Below are 23,918 nucleotides of genomic sequence, written 5' to 3' on the forward strand. Positions count from 1 at the left end.
TTTACATCCGGGGGAGTGGTCGCTCCATCCAGATGTGTTTTCTCAGATTGTTCATATGTGGGATCTTCCAGAAATAGATCTGATGGCTTCTCATCTAAACAAGAAACTTCCCAGGTACCTGTCCAGGGATCCTCAGGCGGAAGCAGTGGATGCGTTGACACTTTCTTGGTGCTATAAACCTGCTTATATTTTCCCGCCTCTAGTTCTTCTTCCAAGAGTGATCGCCAAGATCATCATGGAGCAATCGTTTGTGTTGCTGGTGGCCCCAGCATGGCCTCACAGGTTTTGGTATGCGGATCTTGTTCAGATGTCCAGTTGCCAACCTTGGCCACTTCCATTAAGGCTGTACCTTCTGTTTCAAGGTCCGTTTTTCCATCAGTATCTCAAATCATTAAATTTGAAGGTATGGAAATTGAACGCCTATTGCTTAGTCATAGAGGTTTCTCTGACTCAGTGATTAATACTATGTTATAGGCTCGTAAATCTGTTTATTTATTATCAAGTTTGGAAGACTTATATTTCATGGTGTTCTTCTCATAAATTCTTTTGGCATTCTTTCAGAATTCCTAGAATTTTACAGTTTCTTCAGGATGGTTTAGATAAGGGTTTGTCTGCAAGTTCCTTGAAGGGACAAATCTCTGCTCTTTCTGTTTTATTTCACAGCAAGATTGCTAAGCTTCCTGATATTCACTGTTTTGTACAGGCTTTGGTTCGTATCAAGCCTGTCATTAAATCAATCTCACCTCCTTGGAGTCTTAATTTGGTTTTGAAGGCCTTACAGGCTCCTCCTTTTGAGCCTATGCATTCTTTGGACATTAAACTACTTTCTTGGAAAGTGTTGTTCCTTTTGGCCATCTCTTCTGCTAGAAGAGTTTCTGAATTATCTGCTCTTTCTTGTGAATCTCCTTTTCTGATTTTTCATCAGGATAAGGTGGTTTTGCGGAATTCTTTTAAATTCTTACCTGAGGTTGTGAATTCTAACAACATTAATAGAGAAATTGTTGTCCCTTCCTTGTGTCCTAATCTTAAGAATTCTTTGGAGAGATCCTTACATTCTTTGGATGTGATAAGAGCTTTGAAATATTATGTTGAAGCTACTAAAGATTTCAGGAAGACTTCTAGTCTATTTGTTATCTTTTCGGGTTCTAGGAAAGGTCAGAAGTCTTCTGCTGTTTCCTTGGCTTCGTGGTTAAAGCTTTTGATACATCAAGCTTATTTGGAGTCGGGTCAAGCCCTGCCTCAGAGAATTACAGCTCATTCTACTAGATCAGTCTCCACTTTGGGGGCTTTTAAGAATGAAGCTAAAAGGGACACTCAAGTCAAAATAAAACTTCATTATTCAGATACAGCATCCAATTTTAAACAACTTTCCAATTTACTTCCATTAACAAAATGTGCACAGTCTTTTAATATTTACACTTTTTGAGTCACCTGATCCTACTGAGCTTGTGCAAGAGTTCACAGCATATTCGTATATGCATTTGTGATTGGCTGATGGCTGTCACATGATACAGGGGGAGTGGAAATAGACATAACTTTGCAATTTATTTAAAATAAATCTACTACTCATTTGCAGTTCAGACTAAGTGCTATTGCATTGTCTTGTTATCTTGCATTTGTTGATTATGCAAATCTACTGTATTGACTGGTCATTTAAGTTGATCAGATTTGCAAAGCAGCAACTTGGTCTTCTTTGCATACATTTACTAAATTCTACCGTTTTGATGTATTTGTTTCTTCGGATGCAGTTTTTGGTAGAAAAGTTCTTCAGGCAGCTGTTTCAGTTTGATTCTTCTGCTTATGTTTTAAGTTGTTCTTTTCATTTATGAGTTTTCATATTTTGAGTTGTGGATTAATTTTTTCAGTGGAATATGGCTGTCTTTATTTTATCCCTCCCTCTCTAATGACTCTTGCGTGGAGTTCCACATCTTGGGTATTGCTATCCCAATACGTCACTAGCTCGTGGACTCTTGCCAATTACATGAAAGAAAACATAATTTATTCATTTCTTTCATATTGGCAAAAGTCCATGAGGCTCATTCTTTTTATGGTGGTTATGATTTTTTTATATAAAGCACAATTATTTCCAAATTCCTTTGTTGATGCTTTTTACTCCTTTCTTTATCACCCTACTTCTTGGCTATTCGTTAAACTGAATTGTGGGTGTGGTGAGGGGTGTATTTATAGGCATTTTGAGGTTTGGGAAACTTTGCCCCTCCTGGTAGGATTGTATATCCCATACATCACTAGCTCATGGACTCTTGCCAATATGAAAGAAATGAATTTATCATGTAAGTTCTTACATAAATTATGTTTTTTTTATTTTTTTTCAGAAAAGACATTATTTTGGGTTATGGATTTCATTTCTCAGCTAAAAAATCTGTTTATATTTTAATCCCTCTTTTTTCTTGTTACTGGTGGACTTCAACATCTTTGGATATTGTATCACATACTTAACAGCTTGTGGACTCTTGCAACCTAAATGAAAGAAAACAACCCAATACATTTCTTTCCTAAGATAGGGAGAGTCCACAGCTTCATTCCTTACTGTTGGGAAATACAATACCTGGCCACCAGGCGGAGGCAAAGACACCCCAGCCAAAGTCTTAAATACCCCTCACACTTCCTCATAACCCCAGTCATTCTTTGCATTTCGTCTCGTAAGGAGGTGGCAGAGAATTGTCAAAGATTTGAGTCCTGAATGAAGGGTATCTGCCCTTTGAGATAGGACCGAAGTTTTTAAGTAGTCGTGTCAACCTCTCAGTGAGAGCATTGATGAAAGTTAGGGTCTGGAGATGCAGGCAGAGTCTTTCTGCGATCCCATCCAGACCACCGCTAACAGCTTCTAAGCAATCAGTGTTGACGAGTTTCACTGCCTGCGTTTTCTACACTCAAGTCCATGTCAGGAGCTCTGCTATAAGACTGTCACACTTCAGAGACTGTGTTCTGTTCCACAGCATGGATCCTTGAGGTAAAATTGTTTAAATTTTTACACCTTCAACACTATATACAGGGTCACAGTGTGGCTCCTTTATACTTCAATAGGATCAAGGGTTAAATATCCTTCTGCAGGGGAGATTATTGAACAGTTGGGGTTCGATATGCTGCTTTATGTGTGAGTTTTTTATATTAGGCTCAATAGACTGTGCGTGTTTTTGCTGGAACAAACAGGTTTCACTTCGTTTTGAAGGTGTTGCACAGCTTATAATAGTGTTTGCGCCTTTTCTATTAGCAGGGAAAGTCCTGTATTGCGCACCATGTGACCAGGTGTGGTCTATGCTTTCCTCCATTCCTGCTGCAGTCTGCATCTGTGGAGATCGATTCCTGTTAGCTGTCTTGGTCTAGGAGGTGGTGAGTGCCCCAGCCATTAGGGGTATAAAGGTGACGTTTTTTTCCATAATAATAAAGTGTTGTTTATTTGTGTTTCTCTGGGATATAGCTAAGCTATGGAGGACTCAGACACGTTAGAAGGTACTTTTTCTATCCTAAATAATAATGCCTGTTTATATTGTGAGGGTGCCGTGGTTTACCCGCCCTCTAAATTTTGTTCCATATGCCTTAACACTGTTCTAAAGTCTAAGAAGGGAGACAAGCCTGCTAAGCCAGATAGCGCTATTAGTCCCTCTGAGCCGTCAACATCTCAGGACTCTGTGTCCCGTGAGATCGGTAGACCTACTACATTTTCCAGTCCACATGCAGTCCCCCATAGCACATCTAATCCTCCATCCGGAGGGGGCCTTCTTCCTGCGGACTTTGCCGCGCAGTTACAGACGGCGGTGTCTGCGGCCCTAAGTGCTTTACCTAGCTCTAACAAACGAAAGATAAAGGTTAAACATAATTCTCCTGACCCAGAGTCATCTAAATATTCTTCGGATTTAGCTCTTATGTCTCAGTTATCCGAGTTAACCTCTGTGGCCTCAGAGGGGGAACTTTCTGGGTCAGAATCTAAGCCTCCTACAGAGGAGGAACCTTTCTTTAGATTTAAGATTCAGCACCTGCGGTTCTTATTTAAGGAGGTTTTGTCTACGGTAGATGTTCCAGAGGCTACGCTGCTTGAAGAACCTAAGATTTGTAAATTAGATAGATCTATGCGGACAGGAAAGTTCCTCTGATAGTTTCCGCGGTTGCTGGAGCAGCTACCTATTGGTGTGACTCTGTCTGAACTTATCGAAGTGGAGTCTCCACTCGAAGATATTCAAGACAGAATTAGAGCTCTAAGAATTGCTTATTATTTTATCTGTGATGCGATCATGCAGATTATTAGCCTAAATGCAAAGACTTCTGGCTTTGCAGTCCTAGACCAACGGGCGCTCTGGTCTTGGTCTGCCGATATGAATTCTATTATTTCTATGGTTACTGAAGGCAAGGGTGCCTTCCTACTGCAGGATAAGAAGAACAAGTCTAAGGCCGACAATCTTCAAATTTTCGTTCCTTTTGTTCTGGCAAGTCTGAATGACAGCAATCCTCGTCTATGCCAGAGCAACCCAAGAGCACTTGGAAGCCGGCACAGTCCTGGCATAAGTCCAAACAGAATAAGAAGCCTGCCGAGAACAAGTCGGCATGAAGAGGTGGCCCCCGATCCGGGATCAGATCATGTAGGGGGCAGACTGTCTCTTTTTTTTCTCAGACGTTTGGTTCCGGGACGTTCAGGATCCTTGGGTCTGCCAAGGGACAGATTCCTACTCTCGAACCTGTCTGCCAAACCAGAAAAGAGGAAAGCCTTTCTAGGGTGCGTTCAGGATCTATCCTCCTTAGGAGTTATTGTCCTGGTATCTACCGAAGAAAGAGGTTTGGGGTTCTATTCAAACCTTTTCGTGGTCCCAAAGAAGGAGGGAACTTTCCGCCCGATTCTGGATCTAAAGTGCTTGAACAAGTTTCTCAGCATCCCTTCTTTCAAGATGGAGACGGTCCATTCTTCCTATAGTACAGGAAGGACATTTCATGACCACTATAGATCTGAAGGATGCTTACCTTCATGTTCCAATACACAGGGAACACTTTCAGTTCCTGAGGTTTGCTTTATCGGATCAGCACTTCCAGTTCACTGCGCTTCCGTTTGGTCTAGCCACTGCTCCAAGAATCTTTACGAAGGTTCTGGGGACCCTTCTAGCCGTTGACAGAACCCAAGGTATTGCAGTAGCTCCATATTTGGGCGATATTCTGGTGCAGACACCTTCCTTTCGTCTTGCGGAAGACCATTCAGAGCCTCTTCTCAGTCTTCTTCGATCACACGGTTGGAAGATAAACTTGGAAAAGAGTTCTCTTATCCCAAGTACTAGAGTGGAATTTCTGGGTACTATCATAGACTCCATATCCATGTGGATACAGGTATGCCCCGCTCATACAGCGGGTTAGGGACCGGAGCCCCGCTGTAAAGTGAAAACCGCCTTAAAGTGAAACAAGGCAGTTTTAGCTTTTTATTCACTTGCCAGTGTGTTTAAAGACTTTAAAAAATGTTTGAACTAACATATATTAGGGGTGCAGTAGTGCTAAGTTTAGTTTAACACTAGCACAGCACAGTATTCAATTAGTATTCAATAAATACTGTACCTGTAAAATAGTGACAATTACTGTAGTAAAATTTGCCAGACTATAGCACTGAGACATAGATTGCACTGTAATGCTGTAAACAGAGTGAACTAAGCATAACAAAATGGTGCCAGTCACTTTTCTTACAATCTCACAATGATTACAGCACTGTTTCAAAATCCTTGGAGGCTGAACTTCAGCCCCACAGAGCGCTGTATTAGCGAATCGCTGTAAAGTGAAGCGCTGTAAAGTGAGGTATACCTGTATTTCTAACAGACCAGAGACGTTGCAAGCTAACTTCAGCTTGTCTTGCCCTCTGGAACTCCCTCTGTGGCTCAGTGTATGGAGGTGATTGATCTCATGGTGTCCTGCATGGACATCATTCCTTTTGCCAGATTCCGTCTCAGATCTCTACAACTGTGTATTCTGAGACAGTGGAACAGCGATCATTCAGATCTGTTCCAACAGAATCGAGAGAATTGCTCTCTTGGTGGCTCTGTCCAGATCATCTGTCCCGAGGGACGTGCTTCTTAAGACCATCCTGGGAGATTGTGACTTCGGACACAAGCCTATCCGGATGGGGAGATGTTTGGGGTGCCAGGAGGGCACAGGGACTGTGGACTCAGAAAGAGTCCTCCCATTCCGATCAATATCTTGGAACTACGGCAATCTTCAATGCCTTGAAGGCCTGGCCCCTTCTTGGTTCATCCCAGTTTGTCAGATTCCAATCAGACAATATAACCTTGGTTACCTACATCGACAATCGGGGGGGACAAAAAGCTCCTTAGCGATGAAGCATTCTGGAGTGGGCAGAGGCCCACAGCGGTTCACTGTCAGTGATCCACATTCCGGGTGTGGACAACTGGGAAGCGGATTTTCTCAGCAGGCAATCCTTTCACCCAGGGGAATGGTCTCCCCATCCCGAGGTGTTTGCAGAAATATGCAGCAAATTGGGGACGCCGGAGATAGATCTCATGGCGTCCCGTCTCAATACCAAGTTACCCAGGTACGGGTTGTGGTCGGGGGATCCTCAAGCGGAGCTATTGGATGCACTGGCAGTGCCTTGGAGGTTCAATCTCATCTATCTTTTTCCTCCATTACCGCTTCTTCCTCGTGTAGTGGCCCGCATCAAGCAGGAGAGTGCATCACTGATCCAGATTGCTCCATCGTGGTTTGCAGATCTGGTGGGTATGTCCTCATCTCAATGGAAGTTACCTTGTCACTGAGACCTGCTGATACAAGGTCTTTTTGTTTATCAAAATCTAGATTCTTGGAGGCTGACTGCGTGGAGATTGAACGCTTTCTGAGAATGTTATTGATACTCTTAGTCAAGCTTATAAGCCAGTTATGCGGCGTATCTACCATAAAAAGTGGAGGACCTACTTGTACTGGTGTGAAGAGCGTGGGTTTTCCTGGCACAAGGTTAAGGTTGCCAGGATATTATCTCTCGGCTAGTTCCCTGAGGGGACAGATTTCGGTTCTTTTGAACAAGAGACTGGCTGAGCTTCCAGATGTGCAGTTCTTTAAGACTCTGGTTAGGATCAGACCTGTGTTTAGATTTGGGGCTCCTCCTTGGAGTTTAAATCTTGTTCTTCATGTTTTACAACAGGCTCGGTTTTGCCTATGCATTCTGTTGACATTAAATTGTTATCTTGGAAGGTTCTCTTTTTGTTGGCTATTGCCTCTGCACGCAGAGTCTCTGAAATTTCTGCTTTGCAATGTGAGTCCCCTTATCTTATTTTTCATGCAGATAAGGCAGTTTTGCATACTAAATTAGGTTTTCTTCCTAAGGTAGTATCGGATCGCAACATCAATCAAGAGATTGTTTTTCCTTCCTCTTGTCCTAATCCTTCTTCATCGAAGGAACGTTTGCTTCATAATTTGGATGTGGTTCGGGCCTTGAAGTTTTATCTTCAGGCTACCAAGGATTTTAGACAATCTTCCTCATTTATTGTCTATTCGGGGAGGTGTAAGGGGCAGAAGGCCACTAGGACTTCTCTATCTTACTTGTTGAGAAGTGTCATCTGCCTAGCTTACAAGACAGCGGGATAACAGCTCATTCCACTAGAGCAGTGACTTCCTCCTGGGCCTTTAAGAACGAGGCCTCTATGGATCAGATTTGTAAGGCAGCGACCTGGTCTTCCTTACATACCTTTTCTACATTTTACAAGTTTGATGTGTTTGCTTCGGCTTAAGCAGCTTTCAGGAGAAACATTTTGCAGGCTGTGGTGCCCTCATAATAGGTTTCGCTCCTCTTTTGTTCTTTCCCGTTATTCATTCAGTTTTCCCAACAGTAAGGAATGAAGCAGTGGACTCTCCCTATCTTAGGAAGGAAAACATAATTTATGCTTACCAGATAAATTCCTTTCCTTCTGGATAGGCAGAGTCCACGGCCCCCGCCCATGTTTTCTCTATTTGAGGGCGGCTCACTATTATTATTTATTTTTCTTCTGGCACCATTTATGCCCTGATATTTCTTCTACTTTCCTTGTTCCCTGGGCAGAATGACTGGGGTTACGAGGAAGTGGAAGGGGTATTTAAGCCTTTGGCTGGGATGTCTTTGCCTCCTCCTGGTGGCCATGTGTTGTATTTCCCAACAGTAAGGAATGAAGCCGTAGATTCTCCCTATCTGGAAGGAATGGAATTTCTCTGGTAAGCATAAATTATGTTTTTCATGGTAGCTAGAGTCCATGAGGCCCCACCTATTTGTTTTTTTGTTTTCTCTTGTAAGATGTATCGAGTCCACGGATTCATCCTTTACTTGTGGGATATTCTCCTTCCCAACAAGAAGTGGCAAAGAGAGCACACAGCAGAGCTCTCCATATAGCTCCCCCTCTAGCTCCACCCCCCAGTCATTCTCTTTGCCGGCTCTAAGCAATCGGAAGGGTAAAGTGAATGTGGTAGTAAAAATGAAGTTTTTATTTTCTACAAGCAAGAGTTTATTTTAAATGGTACCGGTGTGTACTATTTACTCTCTAGCAGAAAGGAGATGAAGATTTCTGCAGGGAGGAAGATGATTTTAGCATGTTGTAACTAAAATCCACTGCTGTTCCCACAAAGCACTGAGGAGTGCAAGAAAACTTCAGTAGGGGGGGGAACGGTTTGCAGGTTAGGCTGCAATAAGGTATGTTCAGTCATTTATTTCTAGACAAGACTGTGATAATGCTAGAAAAGACTGATAATATCCCCATGAGGGAAGGGTAAGCTGTATTCAAAGACTAAGTATGGAATTTCAAGCTTACATGACAGGGCTAGTTTATGCTGGTTGACACTACTTTCAAGGCAAACGGTTTTTATTGAAAATATCGTTTTTTTGTGACACTTTGAAGGTTCCTTTGGGTTTCTTTCAGGGGTTGTTACCCACATGGCTATTATTAAAATACTTGGGAGTAAAAATTTCGGAAAGTTCTATTTACAAGCAACTAAGGATTTCAGACAAACACCTTCATTGTTTGTTATCTATTCTGGTAAGAGGAGAGGTCAGAAGGCGACTGCTACCTCTCTTTCCTTTTGGCTGAAAAGCATCATCCGTTTGGCTTATGAGACTGCTGGCCAGCAGCCTCCTGAAAGAATTACTGCTCATTCTACTAGAGCAGTGGCTTCCACATGGGCTTTTAAAAATGAGGCTTCTGTTGAACAGATTTGTAAGGCGGCGACTTGGTCTTCACTTCATACTTTTTCCAAATTCGATACTTTTGCTTCTTCTGAGGCTATTTGTGGGAGAAAGGTTCTATTTTAAAAACTTCAGTCACCTCTGCACCCTATAGTTTCTCCTTTTTCTTCCCAGCCTTCGGTCGAATGACTGGGGGGGTGGAGCTAAGGGAGGAGCTATATAGACAGCTCTGCTGTGGGTGCTCTCTTAGCCACTTCCTGTTAGGAAGGAGAATATCCCACAAGTATGGATGAATCCGTGGACTCGATACATTACAAGAGAAAGAAATTTATCAGGTAAGCATAAATTCTGTTTTTAAAAAATGGAGTTATGCTCCGAAGTGGGCAAATATGTTTATAAGGGCTGTACTAATATTTGTTTACAGCATCTAAAATGATATATATATTAACTGATTTATTATAGCAGACTGGTATTCAACAGCTCCTGGCATGCAAAAGTTTGTTAGAGCATTTTATTATTGTGCTGTTGATTACACATAACTATGTTTTTAACCGTGCAAAGGGATTAAAAACAAGGTTTAATACAGCTCCAGATCAGCAATACAACAATACATCTGAACACATCTGGTGAGCCAATGACAAGATTTAAATGTGTATATCCACTAATCACCAGCTATTTCCCAGTAGTGCATTGCTGCTGAGGAATATGTACATATGCATTTCAACAAAGGATGCCAAAAGAACAAAGTAAATTTGCTAATAGGAGTGATTTAAAATTGTATATGAATTACATATATAGTCTAATTTTGACTTCCATGTCCCTTTAATAAATTATGTATATATTTGTATAGTTTGTGTGTGCTTTCTATGGACTTGACGGAATATAGGTTTGGTCTTTCATTTTTCCCAGGCTGCTTTTTATTCTCATCCCGGCCCTGGAGAGAGAAAGAGAGACTGTAGGATAAAGGATAGTTTAAAGGGACAGTCTAGGCCAAAATAAACTTTCATGATTCAGATAGAGCATGCAATTTTAAACAATTTTCCAATTTACTTTTATCACCAATTTTGCTTTGTTCTCTTGGTATTCTTAGTTGAAAGCTTAACCTAGGAGGTTCATATGCTAATTTCTTAGACCTTGAAGCCCACCTCTTTCAGAGTGCATTTTAACAAATTTTCACCACTAGAGGGTGTTAGTTCACATATTTCATATAGATAACACTGTGCTCGTGCACGTGAAGTTATCTGGGAGCAGGCACTGATTGGCTAGACTGCAAGTCTATCAAAAGAACTGAAAAAAGGGGCAGTTTGCAGAGGCTTAGATACAAGATAATCACAGAGGTTAAAAGTATATTATTATAACTGTGTTGGTTATGCAAAACTGGGAAATGGGTAATAAAGGGATTATTTATCTTTTAAAACAATAAAAATTCTGGTGTAGACTGTCCCTTTAAAAGAGAGGAGGAAATATGTGATAGAGAGAATAATGTGTGAGAGATAGAGGAGAGTGAGTGAGGGGGAGAAGTAAGAGTGAGAAAAAAAGGGCGGGAGATTGTGTTAGAGAGGGGGAGAGTAAGAGAGGAGATAGAGGGGGGGAGAGTGAGAAAGAGAGGCGGAGCGTAAGAGTGAGAGGGAGTTTGTGTGTAGATAGATTTAGATTTTGCTGTTCCTGACAATTCCAAGTTTACTGAATAAGTATACCCTTAAAAATGCTATTCCCCACCCTCCAGATTTTATTTGGCTCCTACACCCATGGTGGTGCGCCAACATTTGCGCATTGATTTTTTTTTTTTTTCTTCAAAATAAGTCTATTATATGATTGTAGCACTGGTAGAATTGCTTGCTCCTTATCTTCCAATGTTCATAGTTCTAGTATGTTATTTAAATTCATTGCGATCAATATGCTTTATATTTGACAGAAAAGAAATGAGTCTAAATTGGAAATTGTTTTAATCAAAACTCGTTGATGTTTCTAAGAAAATGTTGATACTTTTTCTGTTGCATACTTTAATACATTTTTATTCTCTTTCTGATCCAGAAGAAGAAATTAAATCTTCCATACAAGAATTAACAGAAATTCTGAAGCAACAGTTGCCGTCAATGTGAAAAAGATATTCTACAATTAAATCTATATCGTTTAACTTTATTTTCTGATCTGCATTGGTATCTGAATCGATGTAATATAGTGTTGATGGTTGAATAAAATTACAGTGTATGTTTCTGTTTGTGTATCTACAACAAAACATTTCTTGGTCAGCTCAGCTCTTGGTCTAAAAAATCTAAAGAACCTAAAAAAAAAACTAGGTTTAATTTCTCCTGTAATACCTAGGTATGCTATTCAATTTTTAGAACAATCCTGTCACTTGGCTCTAATGCATATATATTGATTGTTTGAATGTACAAAATCTCTAAATATTTGATTAGGCTGGTTTGTCCATTAATTGTTTAACAGTTAGTAGTTTTATGGCATTACTACTACTTTCTACTTTCCAATGCTATTAGATATCTTGTTTTTAATTATTATTGTTCTTAATCAAATGTGATTATGCAAAGAGTTAAACTAATTTGTACTTAGGTATAAATAGACTACTCTTGCTAGTACACCTCAATCTATGAATAAGCGCCACTAGGGGGCGCGAAACGCGTCAGACTGCTCATACTAGTGTCTGCCTTCTGCCTGGGAACACTGCTTGTTTTAACCACTTTTCAATAAAGGTATGTTTTAACTAATCTGTAGTGCCTGCTTCCATTTTTCGCTGTTACTTACTTTCGGCCTGATCCGCCGTTTTGCTATGGCACTCCTAGTTGTAGAGGTAGCAGAGCATTAGTTTCTTTTTCTCATGACCATGTTCCGGACACCCCCGTCTACTACAACAAAATATTTCTTGAGCCTTTTTTATGCCTTATACATATTAGTGCAGACCTTAGAGTCATCAAATGCTACCGTACAATCTTCAAAATATGACAAAAAGAATGGCAATTACATTACAATAAAGTCAGAAATGCAATTGAATACTGCAGAGTAGAAAGAATAATTAAGGTAAGAATAGAACATTGTCTTTCATTTGGGGATTATCAACCACCCAAAGAGGATGTAACTTGAGGGATATTTTCTTCATAAATGGAAAGAGTCCACAGCTGTATTCATTACTTTTGGGAAATAAGAACCTGGCCACCAGGAGGAGGCAAAGACACCCCAGCCAAAGGCTTAAATACTACTCCCACTCCCCTCATCCCCCAGTCATTCTTTGCCTTTTGTACCAAGAGGTTGGCAGAGAAGTGTCAGAAGTTTGTTTGGTCTCTTATGGAGACAATTGACGGGAGTTTTAAGTAATCCTGTGAGCCTCTCATTGAGAGCCTGGATAGAAGATAGAGTCCGGAGATGCAGGGAGAGTCTTTCTGTGAAACCATCCAGACTCATATTAACAGCTCCATAACCAATCAGCGTTGTCAATCTTCGCTGCCTGCTTTCTTCTCTCAAGTCCATGGCGGAGGTGCTGCTACTATTCTTCACACTTGAAGGCCGTGTTCTTGTTCCATGGCGTAGATTCCGGTAATATCATTTCATGTTACTTCATCAGAATGTACTGTATCTTATTTGTTTCCTATAAGGTACTATCCTGTCGGACTTATTAAGTATAATATATAGGGCCTCAGTGAGGCTCCTTTGGTATCTTGGAATCGAGGGTTAATATCTCCCGAGGGGGATTATTGAACAGGGATTTTTTTAATCATGTTTGTTATGTGATTCAATCTGCTTATGTGTAGGGTTAACTGTGCTCTTGGCTTAGAACATAGGGGCCTTTGGAAGTGACGCAACCTTATGCTTGGTTGGGCATGCTTTTTTTGGACTGTACGTTCACTTTGTGACTGGACATGTTTACGCTCTGGTCTTCCATTTCTGCATTCCTGACCATGTGGCGACTGAAAAATTTGGGTCTCGTTCTAGGAGGTGGTGAGTGCCTCTGCCATTGTGGGTGTCAGGTGCCGTTTGGATTTTTCTTTATTTCATATTATATTCTCTATCCAGTTGGAGGATTCTGACACTGAGACTGTTCAGATTTCATATTCAGATTCTTCGACTTGTGAAGAATGCAAGTTTGAACCGTTGACGCAGGTCAATCAATTATGTTCGATATGCCGTATTAGAGCACCTTGTTCCTCGGGCTTGGGGAATCAAAGGTCCACTGAGCCATACGCCTCTGGGGGTTCCATCCTCCGAGAGGCGAGTTCCCTACCGCTCCCTACTACTACACGTGCGGGTAACCCAGATTGTTTATACCTCCTTTCGGGGGCGTCTTGTTGCTCCCGGAGGTTGCAGCTCATTTTCCCTTTCACATATTTTTATTGATTATGCGTCTGCAAAGCCCAGATGTTTATTTGCATTTGTGCTCGTGCCCGATTTTCCCAGGTCTCCCGGCCTTGGGTGGACCTATACATTTCCCTGTGGATGTAGCTGTCCCTGAATGTTGTGCCTTTCGTTACAGAATAGCACGCCTTCACGTTTTACTCAGACAAGTTCTTGAGTCATTAGAGGATCCTATCCTTAACGGATATGGGAATCCGCAGTATTCTACTATGAATGGCTCACCTTATTAGACATGTGGGGATGGTGTAATCTCCTGATTGTCGGTTGTTGAGATCCTTCCCAGTTTTTATTGGAAGATCAGGGTTCCGTTTGGCTGGTCCTGCGGGTATGCCTGTTTCTTCTTAGGCATTTGCCTACAGGCTGCCTTATATTTTCTTTTATCCGGTTAGGATGACTTTTATTTTGATTATATGTTTCCTTCGGGAACTTTCTCTGGGATCGATTCTCATTGTTTACTTCTGCAGAAGTTTGTTAAGGGACATGTTCTTCCTATGTTTTGTCTGTTATTCTCTTCCCCTCTGAGGGAGGATTTAGGCAGCTTGACAGTTATGGCCCTGTTTGCAGGCTGGTCCTGCTTGGGTTCAGATCTTCTGTCTCGTGGCCTGTTCAGACACGGGGTGCCTGTCCTGCCTGGTTGGTCCGGAAAAGGCACAGAGGGCTTACTTTATTATTTGTGTTTCTTGTTTTTTATTTTACATGTTTCAGCTAAGCAATCTAACAAGGATTCGTGGGTCCATGAGGCTGGAAGGATTGTTTCAGTCCTTATATTTAGCCTTCAAGCTGTTTGACTGGGTCAGTGGCGTTCCGCTGCGTCACTCCTTTCGCTTCTGATTCACTTGGGACTTAGAGTATTCTTCCTCACGTGGGAGGATTGGGGGTTTAGCGCCTCATTACCGCTGGTCTAGGGCGGTTTGGCCATTCTGAGGCTCTAGGAATTGTCCTTTTGGACTTGTTCTTTCCGTGGTTCTCTTGTCAGTCTTGTCTTTGAGATCCTTTGGATTTTATCAGTTCGTCCGTGTGAGTTGGGTCTCCTTTGGGGACTGGGTTTCCCTTCGAGAGAGTTCCTTTGGACTCTGGGGATGCTCTGCATCCTTGTTTTCAGGTACTCCTCTGTCTTGTATGGTGAGGTGGAGACTAGCCTTTGAGTGACCTTGTCCTCGTGGTATTCCCTTGCATTGGATGTCTTGTGGCAGTCAAATGCCTATGGGCTCTAGTGTCTTGGTTCGAGATGGTTTAGCTCCTTTGGAGCGTTGGACTTCGGCATTGGGTCGGGACTTGTGAGGTGTTCTCGTTTTCCGGGTTCTCCTGGATATTACATTATCTCCCTGTGGGTCTGTATCTATATCAGACAGGGTGTTTACATTTCTGGACTGTTTGTTTTACACAATTAGGGGCTCGGACCTGTCGTCGCCCTGGTTCTTCCAGTTGCTGAGGCTTTTGCTCTTTCCCTTGTGGAACCCGTTGCGGGTTGTTACCGGTCTTTTCAGGATCTAGGGCGAGTTTGGGGTTCTCCTGTTCCAGAAACTTGGGCAATGACCTTTGGTCTGGTCACGGTTGGCCAGATTTCCTGAGTGCTGCTACTCATTGGCTTTGCCTACGCTTTAATGAATGTTTTGCCTTGGACAGTTTGCTGAAGTAACCTGATGGCTTCACGGTTCTGCAGGAGAAGGGTTATAGGGTAACCGCTGTAGCTAATGCACCGTCTGTGCGCTATGTTTTAAGGGGATTCCTTCCAAGTTCATCTGCATTGGAGATTGCTCTCTTGTCAGCCTGTGGCCTTGTGTCTCGTGGACAGGTGCTCTCTCTCTAATGGCCCCATTTTTCTTCTATAGAGGTGGCCTTGTTTTAGGACTTCTTCTAGATTCAGGTGATGGAACAGAGGTTTAACCTATTTGGAGAGAGGCATGCTCTCTGGGTTGTTCTGTTCTATCTGGAGTCTTGCTGGTTCAGCGTCGAGATGGACTTTTGCTGGACTTTTCTGGGTCTTCGGCCTTGTCGACTGTCTTTATGGAGTTTTGGGGGGTTCCCGAGCTCTGTGGAATGGCTTAAGCCATTTTTGCCGCTCTTTTGTGAGCAGGTGTTGGGGTTCTTCTGTTCCCCTGTTTTCAGACCTACTGACGCTTGGACTGGCCCAGCTGGGAGTAGGTCCTGAGATTGTTGTTCATCTGGGGTGTAATGGGCCTAGTTGAGGTTTTGTACTTCTCCTCTTTTGAGACCTATGTGTCTGTCTGGCGGCTGTGATTGCCTAGAGGGTGCCCTCTGTCTTGGAGTTTTTACAATCCGATATCTTGTTTAGCCGCATTTTACTTCTTAGTAAGTATTCTCTCTCTGGGTCATCCTGATGACAGCTGCATGTTCTTGACTTGGGTGTTTACCTCGTCTGGGTCTGCTACAAGTATTTGTGTTGAATACTTCAGTATTCTGAGTGCTGATGACTTGAGGGATAAGTCTTCAGTTGTCGTTTCGGCGTTTCCACTCAAAGTTGAGAGTAAAGGTCGCTGTTCGGATGCCCGGTCCTAGACCTTGTGTTATTGTTGGTCTGGGCGTTGTTCCCCTTATTTGTCATGGATCCATTTGGGTCTTTATGAAATTCCTTTATGGAATTTTGTGGTGTCCTTTCGATTTCCTTGGATTTTTTCTCGTCGTGTCCCTTTCAGAGTTATGGGCTGGTGTTCCCTTCGTTAGTAAGGGGTGTGTGATTGGGGGCTGACCGCTGGGCGACTGTCTCCTGGAGGACCGTGTGCTCAGTTAAGTCTGATTTCTTTCATGTAATTGTCAAGAGTCCATGAGATAGTGACGTATGGGATATACAATTCTACCGAGAGGGGCAAAGTTTCCCAAACCTCAAAATGCCTATAAATACACCCCTCACCACACCCACAATTCAGTTTTACAAATTTCTCCTCCTATGGAGGTGGTGAAGTAAGTTTGTGCTTGATTTTCTACGTTGATATGCGCTTCTCAGTATTTTGAAGCCCGATTCCTCTCAGAATACAGTGACTGTCAGAAGGATGTGAAGAGATTATCACCTATTAAATTCTATGGTTTTCCTCGCAGGAAATCTTTTTCATAGGTTCTCTGTTATCGGTCGTAGAGATTCATTTCCTACCTCCCTTTTTCAGATCGACGATATACTCTCATATTCCATTACCTCTACCTCTCCAGTATTGAAACGGTTATCTTCTATATGTGGATGGGTGTCAGTAAGTATGTTTTCATTACTTAAGACACTCTCAGCTATGGTTTGGTACTTTATGTATTAATATAAAGTTCTAAATATATGTATTGTACTTATATTTGCCATGAGTCAGGTTTATGTATATTTCCTTTTGCAGACTATCAGTTTCATATTTGGGAAAAAAACACATATTTAGGAAAATATTTTTCTTACCTGGGGTATAGTCTTTTTTCAAATAGACTGTTTTTGCATTAAATTTTCGCGGGTAAAATTAGGCTTGCAAGGTCGCAAAATGCTGATGTTTATTGCGTCATTTTTGGTGCGAAGGTTCGTCCGGTGACGCAAATTCGTAATTTCCGGCGTCTTAGTTGACACCGAGTTTCCTTGCACAAGGTTGTGTCTGCAATGACGCAAGTGTGTCATTTCGAGATGTTGTTAACGCCAAAAAAAATTATTTTGCATTGTGCGTCATACTTGGCGCTAAATAATTTCATTATTTAAAACCCCATTCCTATATGCCTCTTGCCTTTTTATATGTCAGAGGGCTATGCTGTTTGCATTTTTTTCCCATTCCTGAAACTGCCATATAAGGAAATGGATCATTTTGCTTTATATGTTGTTTTTTCTCTTACATTTGCAAGATGTCTCAATCTGATCCTGTCTCAGAAACCACTGTTGGAACCCTGCTGCATGATAACAGTTCTACCAAAGCTAAGTGTATCTGTTGTAAATTTGTGGAGATTATATCTCCAGCTGTGGTATGTAATAGTTGTCATGATAAGCTTTTACATGCAGAGAATGTTCCTTCAACATCTAATGTACATGATATCCCTGTGAATATAATTTTTTTTTATTGCTGATGCGATTCAGAAGGCTTTGTCTGCCATCCCGCATTCTAATAAACGTAAAAGGTCTTTAAAAACTTCTCATAAAGTTGATGAAATTTCAAATGACCGACAACATACTGAATTATCCTCCTCTGATGAGGATCTATCTGATTCAGAAGATCCTTCCTCAGATATTGACACTGACAAATCTACTTACTTATTTAAAATTGAGTATATTCGTTCCTTGTTAAGAGGTGTTTATTACGTTGGATATTGAGAAAACTAGTCCTCTTGATACTAAAACTAGTTAACGTTTAAATTCTGTTTATAAACCTCCTGTGGTTACTCCAGAGGTTTTTCCAGTTCCTGATGCTATTTCTGATATGATTTCTAAGGAATAGAATAGGCCTGGTACTATTTTTATTCCTTCAAGGTTTAAAAAATTGTATCCTTTGCCAGCAGTTAGATTGGAGTTTTGGGCAAAGATCGCCAAAGTTGATGGGGATATTTCTACTCTTGCCAAACATACTACTATTCCTATGGAAGATAGTTCTTCCTTTAAGGACTCTTTAGATAGGAAACTTGAATCTTATCTAAGGAAAGCTTATTTATATTCTGGCTATCTTCTCAGGCCTGCCATTTCTATGACTGATGTTGCAGCTGCATCAAGTTTTTGGTTGGAAAGTTTAGCGCAACAGGAAATGGATCCTGATTTGTCTATCATTGTTCGCTTGCTTCAACATGCTAATCATTTTGAGAAAAAAAAAACAAAAAGGAAACAAATCTCCAATTTTCTTTTTCTTTGTATGATAGAATACTGAATTATAGTAATCTCCCTAGAGACCTTGTATAAGAGTTATACTCAAGTAATTGGGTCTAGTTTTGGGAGCAGTACGTAAGCATGGGACTGAACATAGGAACGAATTGACTCAGTTCACACAGATTGTGAGTTGAGTTCAACAAAATTATGCTTTAATGTACTGTAAGACATCTTATGTATTCATATAGCAAATCAATACTTTTATGCAATTAAAATATAACCTTTATTACTTGCTTAAAAATGCTGTCATTTTTAAGCAAGTAATAAAGGTTATATTTTAATTGCATAAAAGTATTGATTTGCTATATGAATACATAAGATGTCTTACAGTACATAAAAGCATAATTTTGTTGAACTCAACTCACAATATGTGTAAACTGAGTCAATTCGTTCCTATGCTAATCATTTTATCTGTGATGCCATTTTTGATATCATCAAAATTGATGTTAAATCTATGTCTTTAGCTATTTTAGATAGAAGAGCTTTGTGGCTCAAATATTGGAATGCTGACATGGTATCTCAATCTAGATTACTATTTATTTCTTTCCAATAATTTATTTGGTTCTCAGTTGGATTTGATTATTTCAACTGTCACTGGGGGGAAGCGAGTTTTTTTGCCTCAGGATAAAAGACCTAAGGGTAAATCTAAAGCTTCTAACCATTTTTGTTCCTTTCGACAAAATAAGGAACAGAAACCAAAACCTTCCCCCAAAGAATCTGGTTCCAATTGGAAACCTTCTTCAAATTGGAGTAAATCCAAGCCGTTTAAGAAACCAAAGCCAGCCCCCAAGTCTGCATGAAGGTGTGGCCCTCATTCCAGCTCAGATGGTAGATGGCAGATTAAGATACTTCCAAAGTATTTAGACTATTGTCTCTCAAGGGTACCGAATAGGATTCAGAGTAAGTCCTCCTGTGAGATTTTTTTTCTCATGCATCCCAGCAAATGCAGTAAAGGCTCAGGCTTTTCTGAAGTGTGTTTCAGACCTGGAGCTTTCAGGAGTAATCATACCAGTTCCGTTTCAGGAACAGGGTCTGTGGTTTTATTCAAATCTATTCATTGTCCCAAAGAAAGAAAATTCATTCAGGCCAGTTCTGGATCTGAAAAGTTTAAATCGTTTTCTAAGAGTGCCAACTTTCAAAATGGTGACTATAAGGACTATTCTGCCTTTTGTTCATCAAGGGCATTATATGTCCACGATAGACTTACAGGATGCATATCTTTATATTCCGATTCATGCAGACCACTATATCAGTTTCTGATATTCTCTTTTCTAGACAAGCATTACCATTTTGTTGCTCTTCCATTTGGCCTAGCGACAGCTCCAAGATTCTTTTCAAAGGTTCTCGGTGCCCTACTCTCTGTAATCAGAGAACGAGGTATTGCAGTGTTTCCTTATTTGGACGATATCTTGGTACTAGCTCAGTCTTTACATTCTGCAGACTCTCACATGAATCAACTAGTGTTGTTTCTTCAAAGACATGGTTGGAGGATCAATTTACCAAAAAGTTCCTTGATTCCTCAGACAAGGGTCACCTTTAAGGTTTCCAGATAGATTCAGTGTCCATGTCTCTGTCTCTAACAGACAAGAGACGAATAAAATTGGTTTCAGCCTGTCGAAACCTTCAGTCTCAATCATTCCCTTCAGTAGCTTTGTGCATGGAAGTTTTAGGTCTCATGACTGCAGCATCGGACGCGATCCCCTTTGCTCGTTTTCATATGAGACCTCTCCCCCTTTGTATGCTGAATCAATGGTGCAGGGATTATACAAAGACAATTTATTATCACAATTAATATCCTTAAATCCCAATGTTTGACTCTCTCTGACTTGGTGGTTAGATCACCATCGTATAGTTCAAGGGGCCCCTTTTGTTCGTCCAACCTGGACTGTGATCACAACAGATGCAAGTCTTTCAGGTTGGGGAGCTGTCTGGGGATCTTTGACAGCACAAGGGGTTTGGAAATCTCAAGAGGCGAGGTTACCAATCAATATTTTAGAATTCCGTGCTATTTTCAGGGCTCTTCAGATTTGTCCTCTGTTGAAGAGAGAACCGTTCATTTGTTTTCAGACGGACAATATCACAACTGTGGCATATGTCAATCATCAGGGTGGGACTCACAGTCCCCAAGCTATGAAAGAAGTATCTTGGATACTTTCTTGGGCGGAATCCAGCTCCTGTCTAATTTCTGCGGTTCATTTCCCAGGTGTAGACAATTGGGAAGCGGATTATCTCAGCTGTCAGACTTTACATCCGGGGAAGTGGTCCCTCCATCTAGATGTGTTTTCTCAGATTGTTCAGATGTGGGGTCAGAAATAGATCTGATGGCTTCCCAACCTGCTTATATCTTCCCGCCTCTAGTTCTTCTTCCAAGAGTGATCTATAAAATCATCATGGAACAATCGTTTGTGTTGCTGGTTGCTCCAGCATGGCCTCACAGGTTTTGGTATGCGGATCTTGTTCGGATGTCCAGTTGCCAACCTTGGCCACTTCCTTTAAGACCAGACCTTCTGTCTAAAGGTCAGTTTTTCCATCAGGATCTCAAATCATTAAATTTGAAGGTATGGAATTTGAACGCTTAGTCTTAGTCATAGAGGTTTCTCTGACTCAGTGATTAATACTATCTTACAGGCTCGTAAATCTGTTTCTAGGAAGATTTATTATCGAGTTTGGAAGACTTATATTTCATGGTGTTCTTCTCATAAATTCTCCTGGCATTCTTTTAGAATTCCTAGAATTTTACAGTTTCTTCAGGATGTTTGGATAAAGGTTTGTCTGCAAGTTCCTTAAAGCGACAAATCTCTGCTGTTTCTGTTTTATTTCACAGAAAGATTGCTAATCATCCTGATATTCATTTTTTTGTACAGGCTTTGGTCCGTATCAAGCCTGTCATTAAATCAATCTCTCCTCCTTGGAGTCTTAATTTGGTTTTGAAGGCTTTACAGGCTCCTCCGTTTGAGCCTATGCATTCTTTGGACATTAAACTACTTTCTTGGAAAGTGTTGTTCCTTTTGGCAATCTCTTCTGCTAGAATATTTTCCGAATTATCTGCTCTTTCTTGTGAATCTCCTTTTCTGATTTTCCATCAGGATAAGGCAGTTGTGCGGACTTCATTTAAATTTCTACCTAAGGTTGTGAATTCTAACAACATTAATAGAGAAATTGTTCTTCCTTCTTTGTGTCCTAATCCTAAGAATTCTTTGGAGAGATCCTTACATTCTTTGGATGTTGTAAGAGCTTTGAAATATTATGTTGAAGCTACTAAAGATTTCAGGAAGACTTCTAGTCTATTTTTCTTTCATGTAATTAGCAAGAGTCCATGAGCTAGTGACGTATGGGATATACATTCCTACCAGGAGGGGCAAAGTTTCCCAAACCTCAAAATGCCTATAAATACACCCCTCACCACACCCACAATTCAGTTTTACAAACTTTGCCTCCGATGGAGGTGGTGAAGTAAGTTTGTGCTAGATTCTACGTTGATATGCGCTCCGCAGCAAGTTGGAGCCCGGTTTTTCTCTCAGCGTGCAGTGAATGTCAGAGGGATGTGAGGAGAGTATTGCCTATTTGAATGCAGTGATCTCCTCCTACGGGGTCTATTTCATAGGTTCTCTGTTATCGGTCGTAGAGATTCATCTCTTACCTCCCTTTTCAGATCGACGATATACTCTTATATATACCATTACCTCTGCTGATTCTCGTTTCAGTACTGGTTTGGCTATCTGCTATATGTAGATGAGTGTCCTGGGGTAAGTAAGTCTTATTTTCTGTGACACTCCAAGCTATGGTTGGGCACTTTGTTTATAAAGTTCTAAATATATGTATTCAAACATTTATTTGCCTTGACTCAGAATGTTCAACTTTCCTTATTTTCAGACAGTCAGTTTCATATTTGGGATAATGCATTTTAATTTAACATTTTTTCTTACCTTAAAATTTGACTTTTTCCCTGTGGGCTGTTAGGCTCGCGGGGGCTGAAAATGCTTCATTTTATTGCGTCATTCTTGGCGCGGACTTTTTTGGCGCAAAAATTCTATTTCCGTTTCCGGTGTCATACGTGTCGCCGGAAGTTGCGTCATTTTTTGACGTTATTTTGCGCCAAAAATGTCGGCGTTCCGGATGTGGCGTCATTTTTGGCGCCAAAAAGCATTTAGGTGCCAAATAATGTGGGCGTCTTATTTGGCGCGAAAAAATATGGGCGTCACTTTTGTCTCCACATTATTTAAGTCTCATTTTTTATTGCTTCTGGTTGCTAGAAGCTTGTCCTTTGGCATTTTTTCCCATTCCTGAAACTGTCATTTAAGGAATTTGATCAATTTTGCTTTATATGTTGTTTTTTCTCTTACATATTGCAAGATGTCTCACGTTGCATCTGAGTCAGAAGATACTACAGGAAAATCGCTGTCAAGTGCTGAATCTACCAAAGCTAAGTGTATCTGCTGTAAACTTTTGGTAGCTATTCCTCCAGCTGTTGTTTGTATTGATTGTCATGACAAACTTGTTAAAGCAGATAATATTTCCTTTAGTAAAGTACCATTGCCTGTTGCAGTTCCTTCAACATCTAAGGTGCAGAATGTTCCTGATAATATAAGAGATTTTGTTTCTGAATCCATAAAGAAGGCTATGTCTGTTATTTCTCCTTCTAGTAAACGTAAAAAATCTTTTAAAACTTCTCTCCCTACAGATGAATTTTTAACTGAACATCATCATTCTGATTCTGATGATTCCTCTGGTTCAGAGGATTCTGTCTCAGAGGTTGATGCTGATAAATCTTCATATTTATTTAAAATGGAATTTATTCGTTCTTTACTTAAAGAAGTACTAATTGCTTTAGAAATAGAGGATTCTGGTCCTCTTGATACTAATTCTAAACGTTTAGATAAGGTATTTAAAGCTCCTGTGGTTATTCCAGAAGTTTTTCCTGTTCCTAATGTTATTTCTGCAGTAATTTCCAAAGAATGGGATAATTTGGGTAATTCATTTACTCCTTCTAAACGTTTTAAGCAATTATATCCTGTGCCGTCTGACAGATTAGAATTTTGGGACAAGATCCCTAAAGTTGATGGGGCTATTTCTACCCTTGCTAAACGTACTACTATTCCTACGTCAGATGGTACTTCGTTTAAGGATCCTCTAGATAGGAAAATTGAATCCTTTCTAAGAAAAGCTTATCTGTGTTCAGGTAATCTTCTTAGACCTGCTATATCTTTGGCTGATGTTGCTGCAGCTTCAACTTTTTGGTTGGAAACTTTAGCACAACAAGTAACACATCGTGATTCTCATGATATTATTATTCTTCTTTAGCATGCTAATAATTTTATCTGTGATGCCATTTTTGATATTATCAGAGTTGATGTCAGGTTTATGTCTCTAGCTATTTTAGCTAGAAGAGCTTTATGGCTTAAAACTTGGAATGCTGATATGGCTTCTAAATCAACTTTACTTTCCATTTCTTTCCAGGGTAACAAATTATTTGGTTCTCAGTTGGATTCCATTATTTCAACTGTTACTGGTGGGAAAGGAACTTTTTTACCACAGGATAAAAAATCTAAAGGTAAAAACAGGGCTAATAATCGTTTTCGTTCCTTT

General features: G+C 40.7%; 1 protein-coding gene across 2 annotated transcripts in view; it reads left to right on the forward strand.

Annotated features, from left to right (window-relative positions):
* LOC128660608 (uncharacterized) overlaps window positions 1–11,868 on the forward strand; it is a 559,105-nt gene extending 547,237 nt beyond the window's left edge. For both annotated transcript variants that reach the window (XM_053714534.1, XM_053714535.1), the window contains one exon: window positions 11,177–11,868. In XM_053714534.1, coding sequence (XP_053570509.1) covers window positions 11,177–11,244 — 68 coding nt within the window. In that variant the 3' untranslated portion in view covers window positions 11,245–11,868. The remainder of the gene's footprint in view (window positions 1–11,176) is intronic.
* Window positions 11,869–23,918: the final 12,050 nt, after the last annotated feature.

The sequence above is a fragment of the Bombina bombina genome, chromosome 5 (genome assembly GCF_027579735.1).
Source record: "Bombina bombina isolate aBomBom1 chromosome 5, aBomBom1.pri, whole genome shotgun sequence".
In the NCBI taxonomy this organism is placed as follows: domain Eukaryota; kingdom Metazoa; phylum Chordata; class Amphibia; order Anura; family Bombinatoridae; genus Bombina; species Bombina bombina.